This window comes from Chiloscyllium punctatum, chromosome 8 (assembly GCF_047496795.1).
Source record: "Chiloscyllium punctatum isolate Juve2018m chromosome 8, sChiPun1.3, whole genome shotgun sequence".
Classification (NCBI taxonomy): domain Eukaryota; kingdom Metazoa; phylum Chordata; class Chondrichthyes; order Orectolobiformes; family Hemiscylliidae; genus Chiloscyllium; species Chiloscyllium punctatum.
Window position 1 is genome coordinate 54,529,600 of NC_092746.1, and position 23,054 is coordinate 54,552,653.

The 23,054-nt window shown below is 43.3% G+C and overlaps 2 protein-coding genes across 4 annotated transcripts in view; one reads left to right on the forward strand and one right to left on the reverse strand.

Moving 5' to 3' along the window:
* The window catches only part of mocos (molybdenum cofactor sulfurase), a 258,546-nt gene that overhangs the window by 226,310 nt on the left and 9,182 nt on the right, over window positions 1-23,054 (reverse strand). Inside the window, exon 1 of one of the 3 annotated variants that reach the window (XM_072575580.1) lies at window positions 9,917-10,040. The exons of 1 other annotated variant lie outside the window; for it this stretch is intronic. In XM_072575580.1, the coding sequence (XP_072431681.1) occupies window positions 9,917-10,040 (124 nt within the window). Of the gene's footprint in view, window positions 1-9,546; window positions 9,688-9,916; window positions 10,041-23,054 lie in introns of those variants that run through there. One more of the 3 variants, XM_072575581.1, reaches the window with a different exon arrangement.
* The window catches only part of LOC140480572 (poly(rC)-binding protein 3), a 295,539-nt gene continuing 282,599 nt past the window's right edge, over window positions 10,115-23,054 (forward strand). Inside the window, exon 1 of the mRNA XM_072575588.1 lies at window positions 10,115-10,204. The gene's annotated coding sequence lies outside the window, so the exon portion shown is untranslated. The remainder of the gene's footprint in view (window positions 10,205-23,054) is intronic.

Below are 23,054 nucleotides of genomic sequence, written 5' to 3' on the forward strand. Positions count from 1 at the left end.
CATCCATCAACCTGGCACAGCATTGTGGAGCGAACCCCCAATCTTCAAGATCCATGGGGAGGCCTTAGAGAATGCTGACCACTTCCAAAACTTTGGGGTGTCCTGTCAGCCAAAGAAGTTATTGATAAAGAAATACGCAACGCTTCCAGTATGCTAATGCAGCTTTCAGCCGTCTGAGGAAAAGGATGTTTCTTGGTTCTTGCCCTGCTATATGGCTCTGAGACATGGACTCTCTACAGCTGACAGTTCAAGGCATTGAAGCAGTATCATCAATGCTGCCTGCACAAGATCCTGCAGATTCACTGGGAAAAAAAGATGCACCAACATCACCATTATCGACCAGGCCAACATCCTCAGCATTGAGGCACTGACCACCCTTGATCAACTCTGATGGAATGGGCATGACCTCAGCATGACCAACATGAGACTCCTCAAGCAGGTGGTAAAAACAATAACTGCAGATGCTGGAAAGCAAATACTGGATTAGTGGTGCTGGAAGAGCACAACAGTTCAGGCAGCATCCAAGGAGCAGCAAAATCAACGTTTCGGGCAAAAGCCCTTCATCAGGAATAAAGGCAGGAGCCTTCCACATCCATCAGAGTTTTACCTGCACATCCACTAATATCATTTATTGTATCCGTTGCTCCCGATGTGGTCTCCTCTACATTGGGGAGACTGGGCGCCTCCTAGCAGAGCGCTTTAGGGAACATCTCCGGGACACCCGCACCAATCAACCACACTGCCCCGTGGCCCAACATTTCAACTCCCCCTCCCACTCTGCCGAGGACATGGAGGTCCTGGGCCTCCTTCACCGCCGCTCCCTCACCACCAGACGTCTGGAGGAAGAACGCCTCATCTTCAGCCTCGGAACACTTCAACCCCAGGGCATCAATGTGGACTTCAACAGCTTCCTCATTTCCCCTTCCCCCACCTCATCCTAGTTTCAAACTTCCAGCTCAACACTGTCTCCTTGACTTGTCCGGACTTGTCCGACCTGCCTATCTTCTTTTCCACCTATCCACTCCACCCTCTCCTCCTTGACCTATCACCTTCATCTCCTCCCCCACTCACCCATTGTACTCTATGCTACTCTCTCCCCGCCCCCACCCTCCGCTAGGTTATCTCTCCACGCTTCAGGCTCACTGCCTTTATTCCTGATGAAGGGCTTTTGCCCGAAACGTCGATTTCGCTCCTCAAGCAGGTGCTCTACTCCCAGCCCCAGGTGGACCAATGAAGTGCTTTCATGATACCCTCAAGATCTCACTATCAAAATGCTGCATTACCACAGACACCTGGGAATCACTGGCTCAAGACTGTCCAAAGTGGAGCAGGAGCATCCACGAAGGCAATGAGCAGCACCTTCAGATTTGCAATCGGGGAAAAAGCAGAATCTAGGTGAAAACTGCCATGCAGACTCGTTCCCGTGACCATCATCTGTCTCAAGTGTAACAGAGCCTGTGGAAGCCACCTTTGCCCGAAATGTTGATTCTCCTGCTCCTCGGATGCTGTCTGACCTGCTGTGCTTTTCCAGCACCGCACTCTCAACTCTAATCTCCAGCATCTGCAGTTCTCACTTTCGCTTGGTTGATTGAAGCCACTTACAGACTTAATCTGGGAGCGGAAGAGAGTCATCCTCGTCTGCGAGAGACCACCAATGTTGATTATGGTGTTAGAATAGGAGCATAGCTGTTAGAATTAGGTTTGAGCTCCATAGTGGCCATTGTTGTCTTACAGCATGGGCCCCCAAATCTCAGGCCAGGATTCCACTCCAAGTCCCAACCGCCCATTTTAGGAAGCCCTGGTTTAGATAACACAGTTGTAGTCTGTCAAAAAGAAAAGGTACAGGGCAATTTGATTGAAGCAAAATTTGGAGAGAAACACTGCTTCTAGTATTCACGGACAACATTAAAATAGAACTAGGCTATTCAATTAGAAACAACCTACTAATACAAAGTATAGTAGAGCTGTTTCCAACATAATTACTGTCTCTAATAATACATTTTCAGTATCAAATTGATCATTTTTACTAACCAAGGGCAGAATCTTACTTTTTTTAGTGAAGTGCAAGTTGTGTCAAATTTTTTGGAGGGATTCTCATCGACAACACCAGTTATAGAGTCATCATCAGGTTGTACAGCAACTTATATAGTCCAACTCATCTTCTAATCCCGTTTGACAGCAGTATACCTCTAAACCTTTCTGATTCATTCACCATCCAGATGTCTTTTAAATATTATAATTGCACAGGTGTCCACCACCACATGTGCAGTTCATTCCAGACACTCATCACCCTCTGTGAGAAAAGGTTGCCACTCATATCTCTTTCCCATCTTGCCTTAAACCTATTCCATCTAGTTCTGGACTCCCCTATCCTGGGAAAAAGACCTTGGCTATTCATCTTATTCATGTTCCTCGTGATTTGATAAACCTCTAAAACATTACCCCTCAGCCACTGACGTTCTCAGGGAAAAAAGCCCCAGCCTATTCAATCTCTCCCTATGGCTCAAGCCCACCAATCCTGGCAACATCCTTGTGTCAAATTCTTTGGAGGGATTCTCATCATAACCACCAGTGAAATTTCTTGTCTTACCTTGCAAATGGGCCTCATTAACTACCTATGTTGATGTTCCTCAGGTCTGATTCTTTTTAGCACATTAGGTTCATTGTTAGGTTCTTTTCTCAAGGTTTCACACACACCAACTTCTGTGAACAGTTAAAGTTTATTAAAGCTTGTACAAGCTAGGTGACCCCCTTTGACTCCCCTTCCCCCTCGCAGGCATAAAAGGTCAAGTCAAAGTGAGGCACTGAACAAAGAAAACACACCTCCTTTATACAGGTCAATTGGTCATGCTCATAGATACTCTGGCCACTCCCCTATAGTTACATGCCACTCAAGACAACCCCCAGTTACTCCCTCACAGTCACATGTTACCCCAGGTACAAAGGTAGGATAAGATCATCCTCAGAGATAATGCACATGTAAATGCTCTAATCCTGGAGAATTGTCATGCAGATGATTTCCCGACTCAGTAATTCCCCAAGGAGAAAGTGAGGACGTCAGATGCTGGAGATCAGAGCTGAAAATGTTCAGGAAGGGCTGATGCCCGAAACGTCGATTCTCCTGTTCCTTGGATGATGCCTGACCTGCTGTGCTTTTCCAGCAACACATTTTCATCAGTGATTCCCCAAGACAATGCATGTGTGATATACCTAGGTCCAAGGAATGGCTTATGAAAGCATTTCTGAATACAATAGATTGATGATAGTTTAATTTGGTAATAATAGGGGAGTAGTTGCAAATGGGGCTTGGTTGATTCGCATTCTTGCATGAATGTCATCTCCACCCACTTTCAGAATGTTGACTCAGTGCAGTTTAACTCTTTAATATTACATCAATGTCCAGAAAAGTTGAAAACTTGGCAGATATCTGCAAATCCCTTGCACCCACACCATCTTTAAAAGGTGTTTGCGCTTGTCTGGATGCACAGACAGCCTCTCACAATTCCAGATTTTTGCCCCGGACATGACAAATGACAGAAGATTCACCTTGCTTTGCAGGCAAGAAGCTGAAGATTCTGGTGCAATCAGAATTCTGGTGGACAGCATCTCCTCTACTCCTATGACCAGCAGTAGAGACCATGACACCAAACCCTGTCGCCCTTGTCTAAGATTGCCAATTGGGCTAAGGCAGTCTCAGTCACCTGGAAGAATGCTCACCACTGCGGGACGGAGGTCAATATCCTTCTCCATTTTGTCAGCATAGTTACCACCAACTTGCCCCCATAACTCTCACTTAGTTGAGCCTGATCCTGTCTATGAGTTGGGTTTGTGTCCCTGAGTGTATAGTGTCCTTGCTAAAGGATTACAATGCACCACTGAAGTACTTAAACCAGCTGATATGTGGAGTGGAAATGTGCCATGAGGGTTCTTAGAGGCATTTTGTATTCACTCACGGGATGTGGGCATCACTAGCTGGCCAGATTTATTGTCCGTCCCTAGTTGTCCTTGAGAAGGTGATGCTGACTGCCTTCTTTAACAGCTGTACTCCACCGACTATTAGGTTGGGAATTCCATGATTTTGATCCAACGACATTGAAGGAATGATGATACATTTTCAAGTTAGGATAGGAGTGAGTTTGAGGGGAACTTGTAGTTTGTGGTGTTCCCATATATCTGCTGCCCTTGTCCTTCTAGATGGAAGTGGTCATGAATTTGGAAAGTGCTATCTGAGGATCTTTGGTGAATTTCTGCAGTGCATCTTGTAGATAGTAAACACTGCTGCTGCTGAGCATCTGTAGTGGAGGGAGTGGATGCAGGCTGTTTTGTCCTGGATAGTGCAAGCTTCTTGACTGTTGTTGGTGCCGCATTCATCCAGGCAAATGGAGAATATTCCATCACAGTCCTGACTTGGATAAGCTGGGATTTTTCTTGCTGGAGTGTAGGAGGTTGAGGGGTGACCTTATACAGGATTATAAAATCATGAGGGGCACACACTGGTGAATAGCAAAGGTTTTTTGCCTAGGATGGGGGAGTGAAAAACCAAGGGCGATATTTTTAGGGTGAGAGGACAAAGATTTAAAAGGACTTGAAGGGCAAGAGAATAGTTCAAATGTGGAATGAACTGCCAGAGGAAGTCATAGATGTAGGTACAGCTACAACATTTAAAAGACATTTTGACAGCTGCATGAATAGGAAGGATTTAGAGGAATATGGGTCAAACACAGTAAAGTGGGACTAATTTAGTTTGGGAAACTAAATTGCTATGGACGAGTTGGACCAAAATGTCTGTTTCCCCACTGTATGACTCTATGATAACAATGAAGCATTAGCTCTTGCCATCGGTATCAAAGAAAATTGTCCACAAAAATCTAGTAATTTCTGTGGCATTAATTTCACCTTTTCAACTATTAACTTAAATCTAATGCCATGTCAACAGTATCTCCAGATATCTAGCAATATTGATGACAACAAATAGAGTTAGCAGTCCATAAAAAATTTGGGAAGGGAATGGCAATAATGATCTTTCAGTTTTGATTTCATTTTAGAGAATGGAAAATTAAAGATGGAACAAATGCATTAACATTTGAAGCAACGGTAGACGAATATGGGGAAAATATGGTACAGTGGAATTAGTTTTGAATCTGTTAAGTCTCAAAGCTGACTGAAATGCCAACATATTGCTACTTAGAAACAGAACAGTCGACAATAACATTTAACTACACCCTGCACTTCAATTAGTAATGAGTGAATAAACCGGGTTAGACACAAATACTGTCCCCCTCTACTAAAACATTGTATGACAATGATGCATTGATCATGTGTTCCTTTATTCTTAGGTTTTTGGTCCACATGACTATTAATATCCAACTTTCTAATGTTTGTGATTTTTGTTAACATTTCGCATTAAGAATGGGGAGAAATTATGTAATAAGACAAAGTAAAACTTACCATAATGACATCACTAGGAATTAGAAAGGTCAACAAAGGTCACTGGACTAACCCTTCACTCAAAGAAATTCCATTTTATTGTTAAAACTGCTTGCATTTAACATAAATCTGGTTCTTTAAAAGTCAAGGTAAAATCTATTGATTGGCTTAAACTTGCTTTCAGTTATTCGAAAAGTCAAATCATGCATTAAATAGTACCTTTCACCCGAAGGTATTTAACAAATCACTTTACAGACAATAAGGTACTTTTGAGTTACTACTGTAATGCAAGAATTTTCAAATAGATAATTTTTATTATATTGGTTGAGGAGTACATATTAGCCAGAAGACTGGTGAGACCACTGCTGCTGTTTTTCAAATGGTCTAATGGAAGCTTTTAGGTCTAGCGGATGTAGCAGCCTGGTCCTCAGTTGATTGCGTCAACTGAAAGTTAGTATCTCTAAGTGTAGCACTCTCATTTGGAAAGTGTGCAAAACTTGATGTTGATCAAGCTTCCACAGCAGGTTTATGTTATTTCTTAGATGATCAAGTTGTCAATATAAAACATTCGGGAGTTGAAAGTCAATTTAATTGGGATGTCAGTGGACAAAAAAGTGGGATAGATGTGCCAGAAATGGATAAGCAGTTGCAGTTTATTCTGGACTCTTGCAAATTTGAATTTCACTCCTTTTAGTCAAATTTGGGAATTAAACTTTTGCTTTGCCCATTGGTCAATTAATAATCCCAAATAACATGAAAGATACAGCCATAAATGGTGTTTGAGTGTTCAGTGAACCAGTCAATTTGTCTTTTTCTACTTTTCTGTACATATATCTGTGTTAGACTTCACCGGGCTCAGTTTGGCGCACCTGTGTATACGGCAAGTGGTAATCATTCATATATAAGACGTTGTTCTTTGCAAACAAACCCTTTTACAACTGATCAAAATTGGCAACAGCCATTCTCTGTTTCGTTCCTCAGAGCTATTCCTTGACCATGCAGATTGCCTGGTTCAAATTTAAACAAAGCTTGATAATTAACTGACAGATATTATGTAGCTGGTGCAATCCCATGGTAATGTCTCTGCCAGAGCCCATTGCCAAGTACTCATCATGCTCTGCTGACAGAGCATAAAAATGTTATTCACCTTTACATTGGTAGTTTTGTAAATTTCCAGATGCATACAAGATGATCAGCTTCAACAGAACGGTGTCTTTCATCACTAATAATTTTGCACATTTGCTCTGCTGATGGCACTAAATATCTTAACGAAGTATTTCTCTTGTGGCAGATGCATGGAGTTCACGTCCACAGCAGATCTGTGTGCACAGAAACTGCAGAATGGGTACACTCAGTCTGCAAGCAGATGCAATCTTAGTATGACCTGAGCAATATCTTCCCCAGTGACACTAAGGTGTGAGTTGTTTCTGTTGGTACAGTAGTCTCCTGTCACCTTTGTTTTATATAGTGTGATCATTTCATCTAGAATTGGACCTACTTTCCAGCAGAAAAAGAAAGACATAAGGATGGGACATTTCATGTTTGAGCAATTCAGCAGGGGTTCCTAACTTCCAACATGCCTTGCTATTTGCAAAGCATTACAGGCCTTCGTGAGTTCAAGCAAATAGATTTCTCATCTAATTTATCCATGACAGGAAGCTGTGGGAGATTGCCAAGCACGGACTGGGCAATGATTGAATCACTGCCATTATCAGCTCATCTGGAAATCTTCATTTGTGTCAGTGAGTACATCAACTTATGCTGATTTCAGGAAATTCCATCATAATAAAAATGTTGCTCATTGATTTCTCCTGTCAAATACAACTGACTGAAGTTTATTAGAACAGTATCCCCCTCTTCTGCATGATTGTCTTGGATACTTTCAGGGACATGCATTGTTTTAACAGTTGTGTTTATATTGTGCATCACGTAAGCTATGTTTTTTGCACCAATAGTGGATGTTATCTCTACTATGTAGATCTCAAACCATTCTTTGTTGTGGTTCTACCTTTACTAAATTATTTTCTTCTTAGGCAGTCCCTTGAGAGTGAGGATGACTTTCTTCTATTCTAGAAGTGTCAGTTCAGAGGTGGCTAAACAATTCTGAAATGCATACCCTGTCACAAGATGGGCAGGAGGTATTTAGAGAGGTGGGTAGATGTGATGCTCAGCTTTTTGCATACTCCTTCCAGTTTGCACTTAACACATACCAAAGCCTAAAATGATTTAGTTGTTTGTAACCTTTGCAGATGCTTCTTCTTCAATGTGGGCAGTTGTGGGCAAAAGATTCCCAGATTCAGTACAGCATTGCATTCTTTTCAGAGAGACTTTGAGGACATCCTTGAAATGTTTTCTCTGCCCTGCTAGTAATTGCTTGCCTTGACAGAGTTTGGTTTAAAAGCCTTGTTCTGGATTAGTGGTGCTGGAAGAGCACAGCAGTTCAGGCAGCATCCGAGGAGCAGTAAAATCAACGTTTGGGAAAAGATTTGTAGCTCGGGTGCTTGTTGTTGTGGTTCTGTTCGCCGAGCTGGGAATTTGTGTTGCAAATGTTTCGTCCCCTGTCTAGGTGACATCCTCAGTGCTTGGGAGCCTCCTATGAAGCGCTTCTGTGCTGTTTTCTCCGGCATTTATAGTGGCCTGTCTCTGCCGCTTCCGGTTGTTAGTTCGAGCTGTCCGCTGTAGTGGCCGGTATATTGGGTCCAGGTCAATGTGTTTGTTGATAGAGTCTGTGGATGAGTGCCATGCCTCTAGGAACTCCCTGGCTGTTCTCTGTTTGGCTTGCCCTATAATGGTAGTGTTGTCCCAGTCGAATTCATGTTGCTTGTCGTCTGTGTGTCTGGCTACTAAGGATAGCTGGTCGTGTCTATCCTTAGTACCAGCTATCCTTAGTAGAGGAGGGTGGGGGTGGGGAGAAAGTAACATAGAGTACAATAGGTGAGTGGGGGAGGGGATGAAGGTGATAGGTCAGGGAGGAGGGTGGAGTGGATAGGTGGAAAAGAAGATAGGTAGGTAAGACAAATCATGGGGATAGTGCTGTGCTGGAAGTACCCAAGCCTGAAGCAAGTACCCATTCCTGAAGAAGGGCTTATGTCCGAAACGTCGATTCTCCTGTTCCGTGGATGCTGCCTGACCTGCTGCGCTTTTCCAGCAACACATTTTCAGCTCTGATCTCCAGCATCTGCAGTCCTCACTTTCTCCCCAAGCCTTGTGTCAGGCATGATGACATTGTGGCACACCAGTGCAGTTGACTGACAGGAACCAGCGCCTCAACAGTGGGGATGTTGGCCTGAGAGAGGGGTCACTGATATTGAAAACCTACTGTGTCAACAGATTTGAAGACTTTTGCAGGGGGCAGCACTGGTGATATTTCTCTGTGATTCTAGGTGTCTACATTTATGCTTTACATGACTCCGTCACATACACAGACTCAAGCAAGATCAATGCTCTGTACAGCAAGTGTCTAGTGCCAGGTTACCAAACATTTTCTTCCTCAGGCAGCCAAAGGCTGTGCTGGCACATTAGAGACATGTTGAATTTTATTTATGGCTGTTTTCTTGAAAAAAGCTCTCAAGATAGGAGGGTTGGGCTGTGTTGACCAGTGACTCACTGTGGATCTTGATAGCCAAAGAATGGAGCTGCATAGCAGCAGCAGATTAATAGTGGATCTTTGTGCTCTGGTTGGTTAGCACAAAGCTCATACTGTCATATGCCTTTGTGAATGCATCAATGATGGTTTGAAGGTCAGCCTCAGAGTGTGCACAGAAAAGCAGTGTCAGCATACTGCAGCTCAATGACAGAGGCTGCAGTGGTCTAGGCTGAACTGGAGGTGACGCAGATTGAACTGCTCCAGCTCATCCTGTAGAAAAGTTTCACTGCAGTGGGGATCTTCCTGGATATGAGGTGGAGAATTGCAAAAGATGGGCACGATCTTGTTTGAAATCAGTGTGCATATACACCATCTAGTTTTTCCAAACATTGTCAACTATTTCCTGGTATTATTACATTATGAGGTGATCACCTGCAAAATTCTCATACCCCCAAGATCCATCTAAAACATATAGACTTTTTAAAAAATCAAATTCCATTACACAGCTTTAATTCTACCAAATCCAGAAGTACCTGTCACTGCAGTATCTGTATTCACTACCCCAAGGATCAAATAATGCTGCCCATGGTCCACAACAGCTGGATTCTCCATCTCGTTATATCCTTTATAACCAAATGGATCTAGATTTCTGCCTTTGTGTGTTCTCAGCTTCTTAATACTGTAATTGAATCTATAGCTAACCAAATACTGTACACTTATTGACAATGCGCACGCAAATATGCATTGGAGTATGGGGAAGAGCACGGGATCGGGCGGAAAAGAAATTTCTCGCAAGTTAAAAACCAGCTATTCCTGAGACCCGGTTGGTGGGGAAAGTTATTCCCAGTGGGCCCCAGGACCAATGCCAATGGCCGGGCCTTCCTTTCTCGCTCGGTTGGTTACCTGTGAGTCGACTGAATTCGCGGGGGCGTATCGCCTCGATCGCTGCCCCGCACCCCTGCTGCTTGAAAGCTGCAGCAAACAGCTCTAGGTTGCAGCGCTCCTGCGGTGTCGCTTCCTCCTCCATTTAGTGTGGGCTCAGAATCGGCTTCTCCTCAGACACCAAAGGGCCAAGGCGCAGCTCCTCCCACTCCTCGGCCTGGGCCCGTCTGCACTTGGGAAAAGAGACAGAGGCGTCGAGTCTGGAAACCGGGCGTAGTAAATTAAGGGAGCTGTAAAATCATGCAACAGGTAATCAGGCCGAGGCCCTGCGAGGAGCAAAACAGTTATAATCGTTAAAATGATAATTTTGGCAGAAGGTCGAGCTGGGGTCATGAGATTCCTGGGGACAGATCAGGTTATGGATTCAGGGTGTAATCATTGCATAGATTGGAAAGGTGATTCTGGATTAGTGGTGCTGGAAGAGCACAGCAGTTCAGGCAGCATCCAAGGAGCAGCGAAATCGACGTTTCGGGCAAAAGCCCTTCATCGGGAATAAAGGCAGTGAGCCTGAAGCGTGGAGAGATAAACTAGAGGAGGGTGGGGGTGGGGTGAAAGTAGCATAGAGTACAATGGGTGAGTGGGGGAGGGGATGAAGGTGATAGGTCAAGGAGGAGAGGGTGGAGTGGATAGGTGGAAAAGGAGATAGGCAGGTAGGACAAGTCCGGACAAGTCATGAGGACAGTGCTGAGCTGGAAGTTTAGAACTAGGGTGAGGTGGGGGAAGGGGAAATGAGGAAACTGTTGAAGTCCACATTGATGCCCTGGGGTTGAAGTGTTCTGAAGTGGAAGATGAGGTGTTCTTCCTCCAGGCGTCTGGTGGTGAGTGAGAGGCAGTGAAGGAGGCCCAGGACCTCCATGTCCTCGGCAGAGTGGGAGGGGGAGTTGAAATGTTGGGCCACGGGGCGGTGTGGTTGATTGGTGTGGGTGTCCCAGAGATGTTCCCTAAAGCGCTCTGCTAGGAGGCGAGTTGAGCATTATCAGATCAGTCACAATCTCATTGAATGGCTTCCTTTAGAAAAAGAAAGTCTGAGAACTGTAGACGCTGGAAATCAGAAACAAAAACAGAAAATGCTGAAAAACAATCAGTTCTTGCAACATCTGTTGAGACAAACCAGAGTTTAAATTTTGAGTAGTTATAAAGAAGAATCACTGAAACGTTAACTGCTTTCTCTGCACAGATGTTGGCAGACTTGCTGTGTTTTTCCAGCAATTTCTATTTTTGTTTGTGCCTACTTTAGCTCCTGCATCTTTTGGTTTTGTGGTCTTACAAACCAAAATTAGGCATTAGATCACCCGTCTCGAAAAATACCTTGCATTGTATTGTGCAGCACCACAACCATGCTAAATAAGACAGGTTTTGAAAAGATCCAGCAATTCAAAACTGGGCATCCATGTAGTGCCATGGCTCAGTTGAAGCAGCAGAATTGTATTCAGTCACAATCTGTCACTGCATGGACTAGCATATAACCTGTTCTCCCGGTACTGTCAAGCTTGGTCAATGAACAGTAGAAGAGGACATGGCAAGGGCAGCGCCAGAACAAAACCTAAAAATGCCAACCTGGTGACGCTACAACACTGGGCTATTTGCCTATCAAACTGCAAAATCAGCACACAGATCAGAGTTTGGCAACCACAACCAACAAATCACATCTAAACTCTGCAGTTCTGATACATGTTATTCATTCATGAGATGTAGATTTTGTTAGCTGGACAAATATTTATGCCCATCTCTATTGACTTGAAAAGGTACTAGTGAGCTTCCTTCTTAAGGCATTGCAATCCAATGTAGGCACATTCACAATAGTGTGAGGGAGGAGTTACAGGATTTTGACCAGTAACACTGAAAGAACTACAATGGATTTCCAAGTCAACATGACGAGCAGACAGAAACCTGCAGGTGTGGTGTTGTCATGTAGCTGCTACCCTTGTTCTATGTAGGTTATGGGTCTAGCAGGTGCAGTCTAAGAAGCTTTGGCGACTTTCTATATTGCATCTTGTAGATAATACACTCTGCCACTATTGTGCATCAGTGGTGTAGGGAGTGAATGTGGTGCCAATAAAAAGAGCTGCTTTGTCCTGAATAGTGTCAAGCTTCTTCAGTGTTGTTGGAGCTGTAGTTATCCAGGTAAATAGTATTCCATCATTCCTGACTTGTGCTTTGTGGACAGGCTTTAGGAAGTCAGTGGGTGAGTTACTCCCTGCAAGATTTCTAGCTTCTGACTTGCTCTTGTAGCCATTATATTTATGTGGTTAATCCAGTAGGTGGTAACTGTTGATAATAGAGGAATTCAGTGCTATAATTAGTCTCATTAGTCTCTCTCTTACTGGAGATTGCCAACATTGGTCATTGCTTGGGACTTGTCCAGTGCAGATTTTGCTTTCAACTTGTCAGCCCACATCTGGATATTGTCCAGGTGTTGCTGTTTTTTGACATAAACAGCTTTATTATCTGATGAGTTGCAAGTCGTGCTGAGCATTGTGCATCATCAGTAAACATCCACACTTCTGACCATTCATAGAGTCATAGATATGTATAGCACGGAAACAACTTCGGTCCAATTTGTCCATGCTAATCAGATATCCTAATCTAGACCCATTTGCCAGCATTTGGCCCATGTCCCTCTAAACTCTTCCTACTCATATATCCATCCAGATGCCTTTTAAATGTTGTAATTGCACCAGCCTGCCCTATGTCTTCTGGCAACTTATTCCATACATGCACCACCTTCAGCATGAAAAGATTGCCCTTTAAGTCCCTTTTAAATCTCTCCCCTCTCACCTTACACCTATGCCATCTAATTTTGGACTCATCCAATTCTATTTACCTTTTCCATGCCTCTTATGATTTTATAAACCTCTATAAGGTCACCTTTCAGCCTCTGACACTCCAGCAAAAACAGCTCCTGCTTATTCAGCCTCTCCCTATAGCTCAAACCGTCTAATCTCGGCAACATCCTCACAAATCTTTTCTGAACCCTTTGATGGCAAGGGTGTAGGTGTAGGGAATACTGGATGACGAGAGAAATTGAAGTTTTGGTTAAGAAAAAGAGGGAAGCATATGTCAGATATAGACATGAGAGATCGAGTGAATCCTTAGAAGAGTATAAACGCAATAGGAATAAACTTAAGCAGGAAATCATAGGGCAAAAAGGGACTCGAGGTAGCTTGGCAAATATGGTTAAAGAGAATCCAAAGGGATTCTATACATACATTAAGGACAAAAGGGTAACTGGGGAGAGAATAGGGCCCCTCAAAGATCAAGGCAGCCTATGTATGGAACCGCAGGAGATACTAAACGAGTATCTTGCATCAGTGTTTACTGTGGAGAAGGACATGGAAGATACAGAATGTGGGGAAATAGATGGTGACATATTGAAAAATGTCCATATTGCAGAGGAGGAGGTACTGGATGTCTTAAAATGCATAAAGGTGGATAAATCCCAGGACTTGGTCAGGTGTACCTGAGAACTCTGTGGGAAGCTAGGGAAGTGATTGTTGGGCCCCTCGCTGAGATATTTGTATCATTGATAGTCAAAGGTGAGGTGAGTTTGGCTAAGTTGATGCCAGTATTTAAGAAAGGTTTTGAGGAAAAAGCAGGGAACTATAGACCGGTGACCCTGACATCGGTGGTGGGCAAGTTGTTGGAGGGAATCCTGTGGGATAGGATTTACATGTACTTAGAAAGACAAGGACTGATTAGTGATAGTCAACATGGCTTCATTAGTGGGAAATCCTATCTCACGAACTTGATTAAGTTTTTTGGAGAAGTAACAAAGAGGATTGATGAGAGCAGAGCATTGGACGAGATCTACATGGACTTCAGTAAGGTGTTCAACAAGGTTCCTCATGGTAGACTGGTTAGTAAGGTTGGATCTCACAGAATACAGGAAAAACTAGCCATTTGCATACAGAGCTGGCTCAAAGATAGAAGGAATGGTGTTGAAGGGTTCCCTTTCAGACTGGAGGCCTGTCACCAGTGGAGTGCCACAAGGATCAGTGCTGGGTCTGCTGCTTTTTGTCATTTTATATAAATGATTTGGATGTGAACATAGGAGGTATAGTTAATAAGTTTGCAGATGACACCAAAATTGGAGGTGTAGTGGACAGCAAAGAAGGCTACCACAGAGTACAAGGGGATCTTGATCAGATGGGCCAATGGGCTGAGTAGTGGCAGATGAAGTTTAACTTAGATAAATGTGAGGTACTGCATTTTGGAAAGGCAAATCAGGGCATGACCTATACACTTAATGGTAAGGCCCAGGAGCATGTTGCTGAACAAAGAGACCTTGGAGTGCATAGTTCCTTGAAAGTGGAGTTGCAGGTAGATAGGATAGTGAAGAAGGTGTTTGGTATGCTTTCATTTACTGGTCAGAGCATTGAGTATAGGAGTTGGGAGGTCATGTTGCACTGTACAGGATGTTGGTTAGACCACTTATGGAATATTATGTGCAATTCTGCTCTCCTTCCTATCAGGAGGATGTTGTGAAACCTGGAAGGATTCAGAAAAGATCTACAAGGATGTTGCCAGGATTGGAGGATTTGAGCTATAGGGAGGGTTTGAATAGGCTGAGGCTATATTCCCTGGAGCGTTGGAGGCTGAGGGGTGACCTTAGGGATGTTTATAAAATCATGAGGGGCATGGATAGGATAAATAGACAAGGTCTTTTCCCGAGGGCGGGGGAGTCCAAAACTAGAGGGCATAGGTTTAGGGTGAGAGGGGAAAATTTTACAAGAGACATAAGGGGCAATTTTTTCACACAGAGGGTGGTGTGTGTATGGAATGAATTGCCAGAGGAAGTGTTGCAGGCTGGTATAGTTACAACATTTAAAAGTCATCTGGATGGTATATGAATAAGAAGGGTTTAAGAGGGATATGGGCTAAGTGCTGGCAAAGGGGACTGGATTAATTTAGGATATTTGGTATGGACAAGTTGGACCAAACTGTCTACTTGAGTGCTGCACATCTCTAGGAATCCATGACTCTTTACTCAGTTTCATAACATCTTTCCTACAGTAGGAAGACCAGAACTGCACACAGTATTCCAAAAGTGATCTAACCAATGTCCTCTATAGCTGCAACATGAACTCCTAACTCCCATACTCAATGCTCTGACCAATAAAGCAAAGCATACCAAACATCATCGTCACTATCCTATCTATCTGCGACTCCACTTTCAAGGAACTATGAACCTGCACTCCAAAGTCTCTTCAGTGGAAGGAAGGAAATTATGCAGCAGAAAATGATTGAGCCAAGAACACTGGCCGGAGGAAAGGGCTCTTGTAGTACAGTGGTAGTGGCCCTGCCTCTGAAGTAGAAGACCTATGTTCAAGTTCCACCTGCTTCAAAGGTGTGATACAACATCTCTGAATAAGTTGATTTGAAAATATCTACCCTGAGTATCTAAGAGCTCTTGAGGATCAGTGATAGTGGCCCTCCCTCAGAACCATGTGCTCCAGATATGTGATGTAACATCTGTGAACAGGTTGATCATAAAAATACCTACCCTGAGGAGCTCCCACAAAAATATTCTGGAATGAAAATAACTAACAACCACACATGTTCACATCTTACTTTGTACTAGGTATGATTCCAACCAATGGAGAGTTTTCCTCTGATTCCCATTTACACCAGTTTTGCTGAAGCCTCTTTGATGCCATACTAAGTCAAATAGGGTCTGGAAATGAGGAAATCTCAAGCTGAAAGGCAATCCAATTCTCGGCACCACTTTCACATGAATTACACCAGAGGCCAGCTTGCAGTGTGTGCCAGAAAAGGTGAACATGTTTATCACCATGCCTTCACATGGCACCAGTCCTCTTTCTTTCCCGTTTGACCAATTTTTGAGGCCTAGTCTGTCTCTCTAGTTCTGCTTGTTACATGAAATATTTAAAATTCATATTTGCTAACTCTATTGCTTGGCACTTTCTAAAGGTTACTTTTATTAAGTACTCATTTTGTTAAATCATCAGTTCATCAACCTGAGATTTGTTTTCTTTGACAACTTATTTACCTTCCTTTATACCTTAATGTTTTTTGAAGTTATGCTTTAATGTTGTCAAAAAGCGTGGTGCTTGAATAACACAACAGGTCAGGCAGCATCTGTGGAGCAGGAGAGTCGACGTTTTGAGCATAAGCACTTCATCAAGAATGGGGGGGGGGGGCGGGCATCCAAGGGGGCTGAGAGATAAATGGGAATGGGGGGGTGAGTCTGTGGGGAAGGTGGCTTGGTATGCAATAGGTAGTCGAAGGTGGGGGGAGGGGGGTGAATGTGATAGGTCGGAGTGGAGGGTGGAGCAGATAGGTGTACAGGTAGGACAGTTCAAGAGGGCGATGTCAAGTTGAAGGGTTGGATTTGGGATAAGATGGGGAGAGGGGGTGAGGAAACTGGTGAAATTAACATTGATCCTGTGCAGTTGGAGGGCCCCAAGGCGGAAGATGAGGCATTCTTCCTCCAGATGTCAGGTGGCTAGAATTGGACGGTGGATGAAGCCCAGGACTTGCATGTCCTTAGCGGAGTGGGAGGGGGAGTTGAAGTGTTTGGCCACAGGGCGGTGGGATTGTTTAGTGTGTGTTTCCCAGAGATATTCTCTGAATCGTTCCACAAGTTGGTGTCCTGTCTCTTCAAAGTAGAGGAGACCACATCGAGAGCAATGGACACAGTAGATGATATGTGTGGAGGTGCAGGAGAATCTCTGTCGGATGTGGAAAGGTCCTTTGGAATCTTGGATGGAAGTGAGAGGGGAGATGTGGGCGCAGGTTTTACACCTCTTGCGGTGGCAAGGGAAGGTGCCAGGAGTGGAGGGTGGATAGCATATTAATTGTTCAGTCTTCCTGGTTTATTCCTGATGAAGGGCTTTTGCCTGAAACGTCGATTTTGAAGCTACTTGGATGCTGCCTGAACTGCTGTGCTCTTCCAGCACCACTAATCCACAATCTGGTTTCCAGCATCTGCAGTCACTGTTTTTACCTCATTCCTGGTTACAGGCAACAGCTTGTAGAAAAGGTGGAACAAAATAGCTATCTTTCAGTTCTTGGTTACTTCACTGCAGAGGGAGAAAGCAGTTTGGAGAGCTTCTGCTTCTGTATTGTTCACACTGGGTCTGCCTATCTACCCAATCAGAGTTGTTGTCATGCCGATGTCTCTGGGCTCACATAACTGGTTCTATTTGAAAACATAATCAAAAGTGTATCTCCGGGTGAAGCTTGTTCCGCAAACACACCCATGGTGTTGTAGAGTCTCAAGCATTTACCCCATTATTTGAACAATATAAGGAACAAATCAAGGGACAAATGACAATATATTGTAAAGCATTAGTACCATTGACAATGAAACCAATAGAAGAGGTGCAAGAAATATTTATAGTGATTCAAAGAGAGCTACATTCAGCCTAAAGAAAGGAAATATGCAGAAAATCTTATACCTTAGCATAAGACCAGAACCAGACCAAGGAGATATTTCAAAGCTTCAGAAAGACCAACCAGTGAACTTAGGTTTGAAGAGGAGTGATGAAGTGTAATAAAATTAACTTCAGAAGTTTGTACATTTTGGGCAACTAAGTAGAAATAACTTATTTCCCAGATGGTGGCTGAGTAGGATGCTTCAGCAGGAGCTCATCTGCTCCGTCCATTTCTTTTCTTTTTGTTTTCTCTTTTGTCTTTATTTCCTTCCTCTTTTCTCTTCACGGTCTGACCGCACAGCCTTGAAACTCCCAGTCTTCAATTTCGTGGCCACGGAACTCCCTGCAACCAACTGCACGGCCCTGGAAATCATGGTCTCTGACTTCATAGCCTTAGATCTCCTGGCCTCCGACCTCGCAGCCTCAAAACTCTCAGCTCCAACCTCGTGACCTCAGAACTCCCAGCCTCAGCACAATGTGCTGGCCTCTTAGCCACACATGGTGGTCTCTTAGCCTGGTTTGGCAATTTGCTGGCCCAGTGTGGCATCCACTTGGCCTGGCATAACGATCTCCCAGCAGCCGAGCGTGGTGATCTTTGGGTGGTACATGACAGTCTCATGACCTAGCATCACCTTAGTGTGGAATTCCAATCGCAAGATGACACCAGAGTGATCTCCGGTCCTCGTGAACCCGGAGGTAAAGTCCAGAGCGGTCTACAGTCAAGGCCAGGTGCGGACTGGAGACTAGGTGCCAGCATGGACTGGGTCGGAAGACTGTTGTTCTGAACTTTTTTTTCTCCATTTTATAATTTATTCCTAAAGTTTGCAATGCTGGACATTTTTTACTTGTCTATTTTCCCAAGAACTGTAATTTTAAAAAGCTTTTACTTAAGATGGCACCATAAGTGGCAACTTGTACACTTTTCACTGTACTCATTTGAGTATGTAACAATAAAACTAATTCTAATTCTAAGATTAGACTCCATACTCACAACAAAGTAAAAATTATTAAGGTAAGACTACTCAACAATATAATTTACCATGTAGGTCATCCAACTAAGCCACAGATGTTGTCTACCACACTGTTCAAATGGTTAAGATTCTTAAATTGCTTAGCCTGTGTTCACATATTTCAGCAGGCCACTCAATGTGGAAGAAGCATTCATCAGAAAACAGTTATTTTACTTACTGCAGCTGTTGGGATAGCCATTACAAGGATGTGTACGATAACTAACTATTTTAAAACATACACATTATGTAAAATAATGAATTAATTAAATCTTAAGTTCTGTAGAGCTGAAACATATACAAAAGACCTATGGTACCTACTGCTATTGTTAAGTTTACTGAGATGGCCCAGCTTAATTGGGTGGAATGAAGCTTTTCAGTTTTGAACATGAAACGAACATTATACTATGAGGTTTGCAACAAAAGACTTGTGACAGTTGGGATTGCTACTCGAAGGTGAACTGAGCAATAGCAAAATATGTTGTTTTTCTACAAAGAGACAAGTGACAAAGAAAAGCCCTGGATTCAATTGGGTTTATATATAGACTGCTCCACCAAAACGAACATCAGAAAATCAGATAAGATGAAACACACTTGTACAGAAGCACACGTTTTACATGCAAAATTTCAGGAAGATTCTAAAAGATGTGTGTTGAACCAACCAAATTTTCTGATACTCCTGCCATTCTGATGATCCAGACAATTAGGGTACAGGCCAGGAAAATCTTCCCCATAAAGTCTGGCAATTTATCAAACACTACTTGAAAGCACAGAAGTGAGGGGAGGAAAGATATATCCCAAGAAAATTCCAGGTAAATGTCAATAAACTAACAAACAAGAACAAAAAAGTTAAAAAAGAAATTGCAGAGAACGTGTAAAGTCGTTCTGCAAAGAACAAAGTAAATTACAGTTATGCGCTAATTGCAGAGAAGACTAGACTTTTAGGGTTTGACCCTTTAGGGTTCCCTCCCTCACCAAACTCCTAGTTTCTCACTTGATTCAAACCACACAACATTTGCAAGCTACTCTAAAGGCCTGAACTTTCTCAGTTTTAACTACTTGAAGACTTCTGCATGACATCTCCCAGCTTTGAAATTTCACACATGAGGAAAACACAGAGGTTCAGGTGAGTGTCTCCCCTGAACTGCACTAATTAGAGGCATAGAGATGTACAGCAAGGAAACAGACCATTTGGTCAAACTCGTCCATGTCGACCAGATATCCCAACCCAATTTAGTCCCATTTGCCTGCACTTGGCCCATATCCCTCTAAACCTTTCCTATTCATATACCCATCCAAATGCCTTTTAAAGTTGCAATTGTACTAGCCTCCACCACTTCCGCTGCAGCCCATTTCATACACGTGCCACCCTCTGTGTGTAAGAGCTGCCCCTTAGGTTCCTTTTACGTCTTTCCCCTCTCACCCTAACCTATGCCCTCTAGTTCTGGACTTCCCCACCCCAGGGAAAAGATTTTATCTATTTATCCTATCCATGCTCATGATTTTATAAACCTCAAAAAGGTCATCTCTCAGCCTCTGATGCTCCTGAAAACAGCCTGAGCCTATTCAACCTCTCCCTATAGCTCAAATCCTCCAACCCTGGCAACATCCTTGTAAATCTTTTCTGAACCTTTTCAAGTTTCACAACAAATTTCCGATAGGAAGGAGACCAGAATTGCATACAATATTCCAAAAGTGGCCAAACCAACATCCTGTACAGCTGCAACATGACCTCCCAACTCCTGTACTCAATACTCTGACCAATAAAGGAAAGCATACCAAATGCCTTCTTCACTATCCTATCTATCTGCGACTCTTTTAAGGAGCTATGAACCTGCACTCCAAGGTCGCGTTGTTCAGCAACACTCCCTAAGACCTTACTATTAAGTATATAAGTCCTGCTGAGATTTGCTTTCCCAAAATGCAGCATCTTGCATTTATCTAAATTAAACTCCTTCTGCTGCTACTCAGCCCATTGGCCCCTCTGATCAAGATCCCATTGTAATCTGAAGTAACCTTCTTTGCTGTCCACTACATCATCTGCAAATTTACTAACTATACCTCTTATGCCCACATCCAAATCATTTATACAAATGACAAAAAGTAGTGGACACAGCACCGATCCTTGTGGCACTCCACTGGTCACAGGCCTCCACTCTGAAAAACAACCCTCCACCACTAACCCTTGTCTTCTACCTTTGAGCCAGTCTGTATCCAAATGGCTAGTTCTCCAAGCATTCCATGAGATCTAACCTTGTTAACTAGTCTCCCATTGGAATGCGTTACTGAAGTCCATATAGATCATGTCCACCACCCTGCCCTTATCAATCCTCTTGGTTACTTCTTCAAAAAACTCAATCATGTTTGTGAAACATGATTTCCCATGCACAAAGCCATGTTGACTATCTCTAATCATCCTTGCCTTTCCAAAAACATATAAACACTGTCCTTCAGGATTCCCTCCAACAACTTGCCCACCACCAACATCAGGCTCACTGGTCTGTCGTTCCCTGGCTTGTCCTTACCACTATTCTTAAGTGGTTAGCACTGCTGCCTCACAGCGCCAGAGACCCGGGTTCAATTCACGCCTCAGGTGACTGTCTGTGTGGAGTTTGCACATTCTCCTTGTGCCTGCGTGGGTTTCCTCCTGGCGCTCCGGTTTTCTCCCACAGTCCAAAAATGTGCAGGTTAGGTGAATTGGCCATGCTAAATTGCCCGTAGTGTTAGGTGATGGGGTAAAATGTAGGGGAATGGGTTTGGGTGGGTTGTGCTTCGGTGGGTCAGTGTGGACTTGTTGGGTCGAAGGGCCTGTTTCCACACTGTAAGTAATCTAATCTAAACAGTGGCACCACATTAGCCAACTTCCAGTCTTCCGGCACCTCACCAGGGCCCAGCAATCACTTCCCTAGCTTCCTAGCTTCCTACAGTGTTCTAGGGTACACCTGATCAGATCCTGGGGATATTTCCACCATTATGCATTCCAAGATGTCCAACACTGCCTCCTTTGTCGTATGGACATTTTTCAAGATGTCACCATCGATTTCCCTACATTCTAGATCTTCAACGTCCTTCTCCATAGTAAACACTGATGCAAAATACTCGTTTATATCTCCCCCATTTCCTGTAACTCCACACAAAGTCCGCCTTGCTGATCTTTGAGGGGCCCTATTGTCTCCCTAGTTACCCTTTTGTCCTTAATATATTTGTAAGAATCTTTTGGATTCTCCTTAACTCTATTTTCCAAAGCTATCTCATGCCCCCTTTTTGCCCTCCTGATTTCCCTCTTAAGTATACTCCTACTTTCTTTATACTCTTCTAAGGATTCACTCAATCTATCCTATACCTGACATATGCTTCCTTTTTCTTAACCAAATCCTCAATTTCTTTAGTCATTCAGCATTCTCTCCACCATCCAGCCTTTCCTTTCATCCTAACAGGAATATACTGTCTCTGGACTCTTGTTATCTCATTTTTGAAGGCTTCCCATTTTCCAGCCATACCTTTCAGAGAACACCTGCACCCAATCAGCTTTTGAAAGTTCTTGCCCAGTACTGTCAAAGTTAGCCTTCTTCCAACTTAGAACTTCAAGTATTAGATCTGGTCTCTCCTTTTCCATCACTGTTTTGAAACTAACAGAATTATGGTCACTGACCCCAAAGTGCTCCCCCACTGACACCTCAGTCACGTGCCCTGCCTTATTTCCCAAGAGTAGGTCAAGTTTTGCACCTTCTCTGGTAGGTACATCCACATTATGAATCAGAAAATTTTGTTGTACTCATTTAACAAATTCCTCTCCATCTAAACCCTTAACACTATGGCAGTCCCAGTATACATTTGGAAAGTTAAAATCCCCTACCATAACCACCCTATTATTCTTACAGGTAACTGAGATCTCCTTACAAATTTGTTTCTCAATTTCCTGCTGACTATTAGGGCGTCAATAATACAATCCCAATATGGTGATCATCCCTTACTTATTTCTCAGTTTCACCCAAATAATTTTCCTGGATGTATTTCCTGGACTATCCTCCCTAAGCACAGTTGTAATGCTATCCCTTATCAAAAGCGCCACTCCCATCCTCTCTTGCCTCCTTTTATATCCTTCCTGTAGCGTTTGCATCCTGGAACATTAAGCTGCCAGTCCTGTCCATCCCTGAGCCACGTTTCTGTAACTGCTGTGATATTCCAGTACCATGTTCCAAATCATGCCCTGAGTTCATCTGCCTTTCCTGTTAGGCCTCTTGCATTGAAATAAATGCAGTTTAATTTATCAGTCTTCCCTTGTCCTCTGCTTTGTCCCTGCCTGCCCTGACTGTTTGACTTGCTTCTTTTCTCAACTGCGCCAGTCTTAGTTCTTTTGTTTTTTCTTTCTGAACTACAAAGGAATGTCAATTATCTGGCATTCGATTATCCGAATTTCGGATTATCTGACCAACCTCGCAAGGTCCCGATGTTTGGTTAAACAGTGTTATCCGGCATTCAATTATCCAGTATTTAATAATCTGAACAAAATACTCCCCGCCTGTGTCATTCAGATAATCAAGGTTCGTCTGTAAACAAGTTAGTTCTTTTGTCCTGAAGTCAAACCAAAACAAATGACTTTGTTATCTTTCCTCTGCGTAGTGGTTGAAGTAAGTGGATATCATTGACTATGAGATTCTTGATTGGGATTGTTAACTTGTCCAATGAGGGACC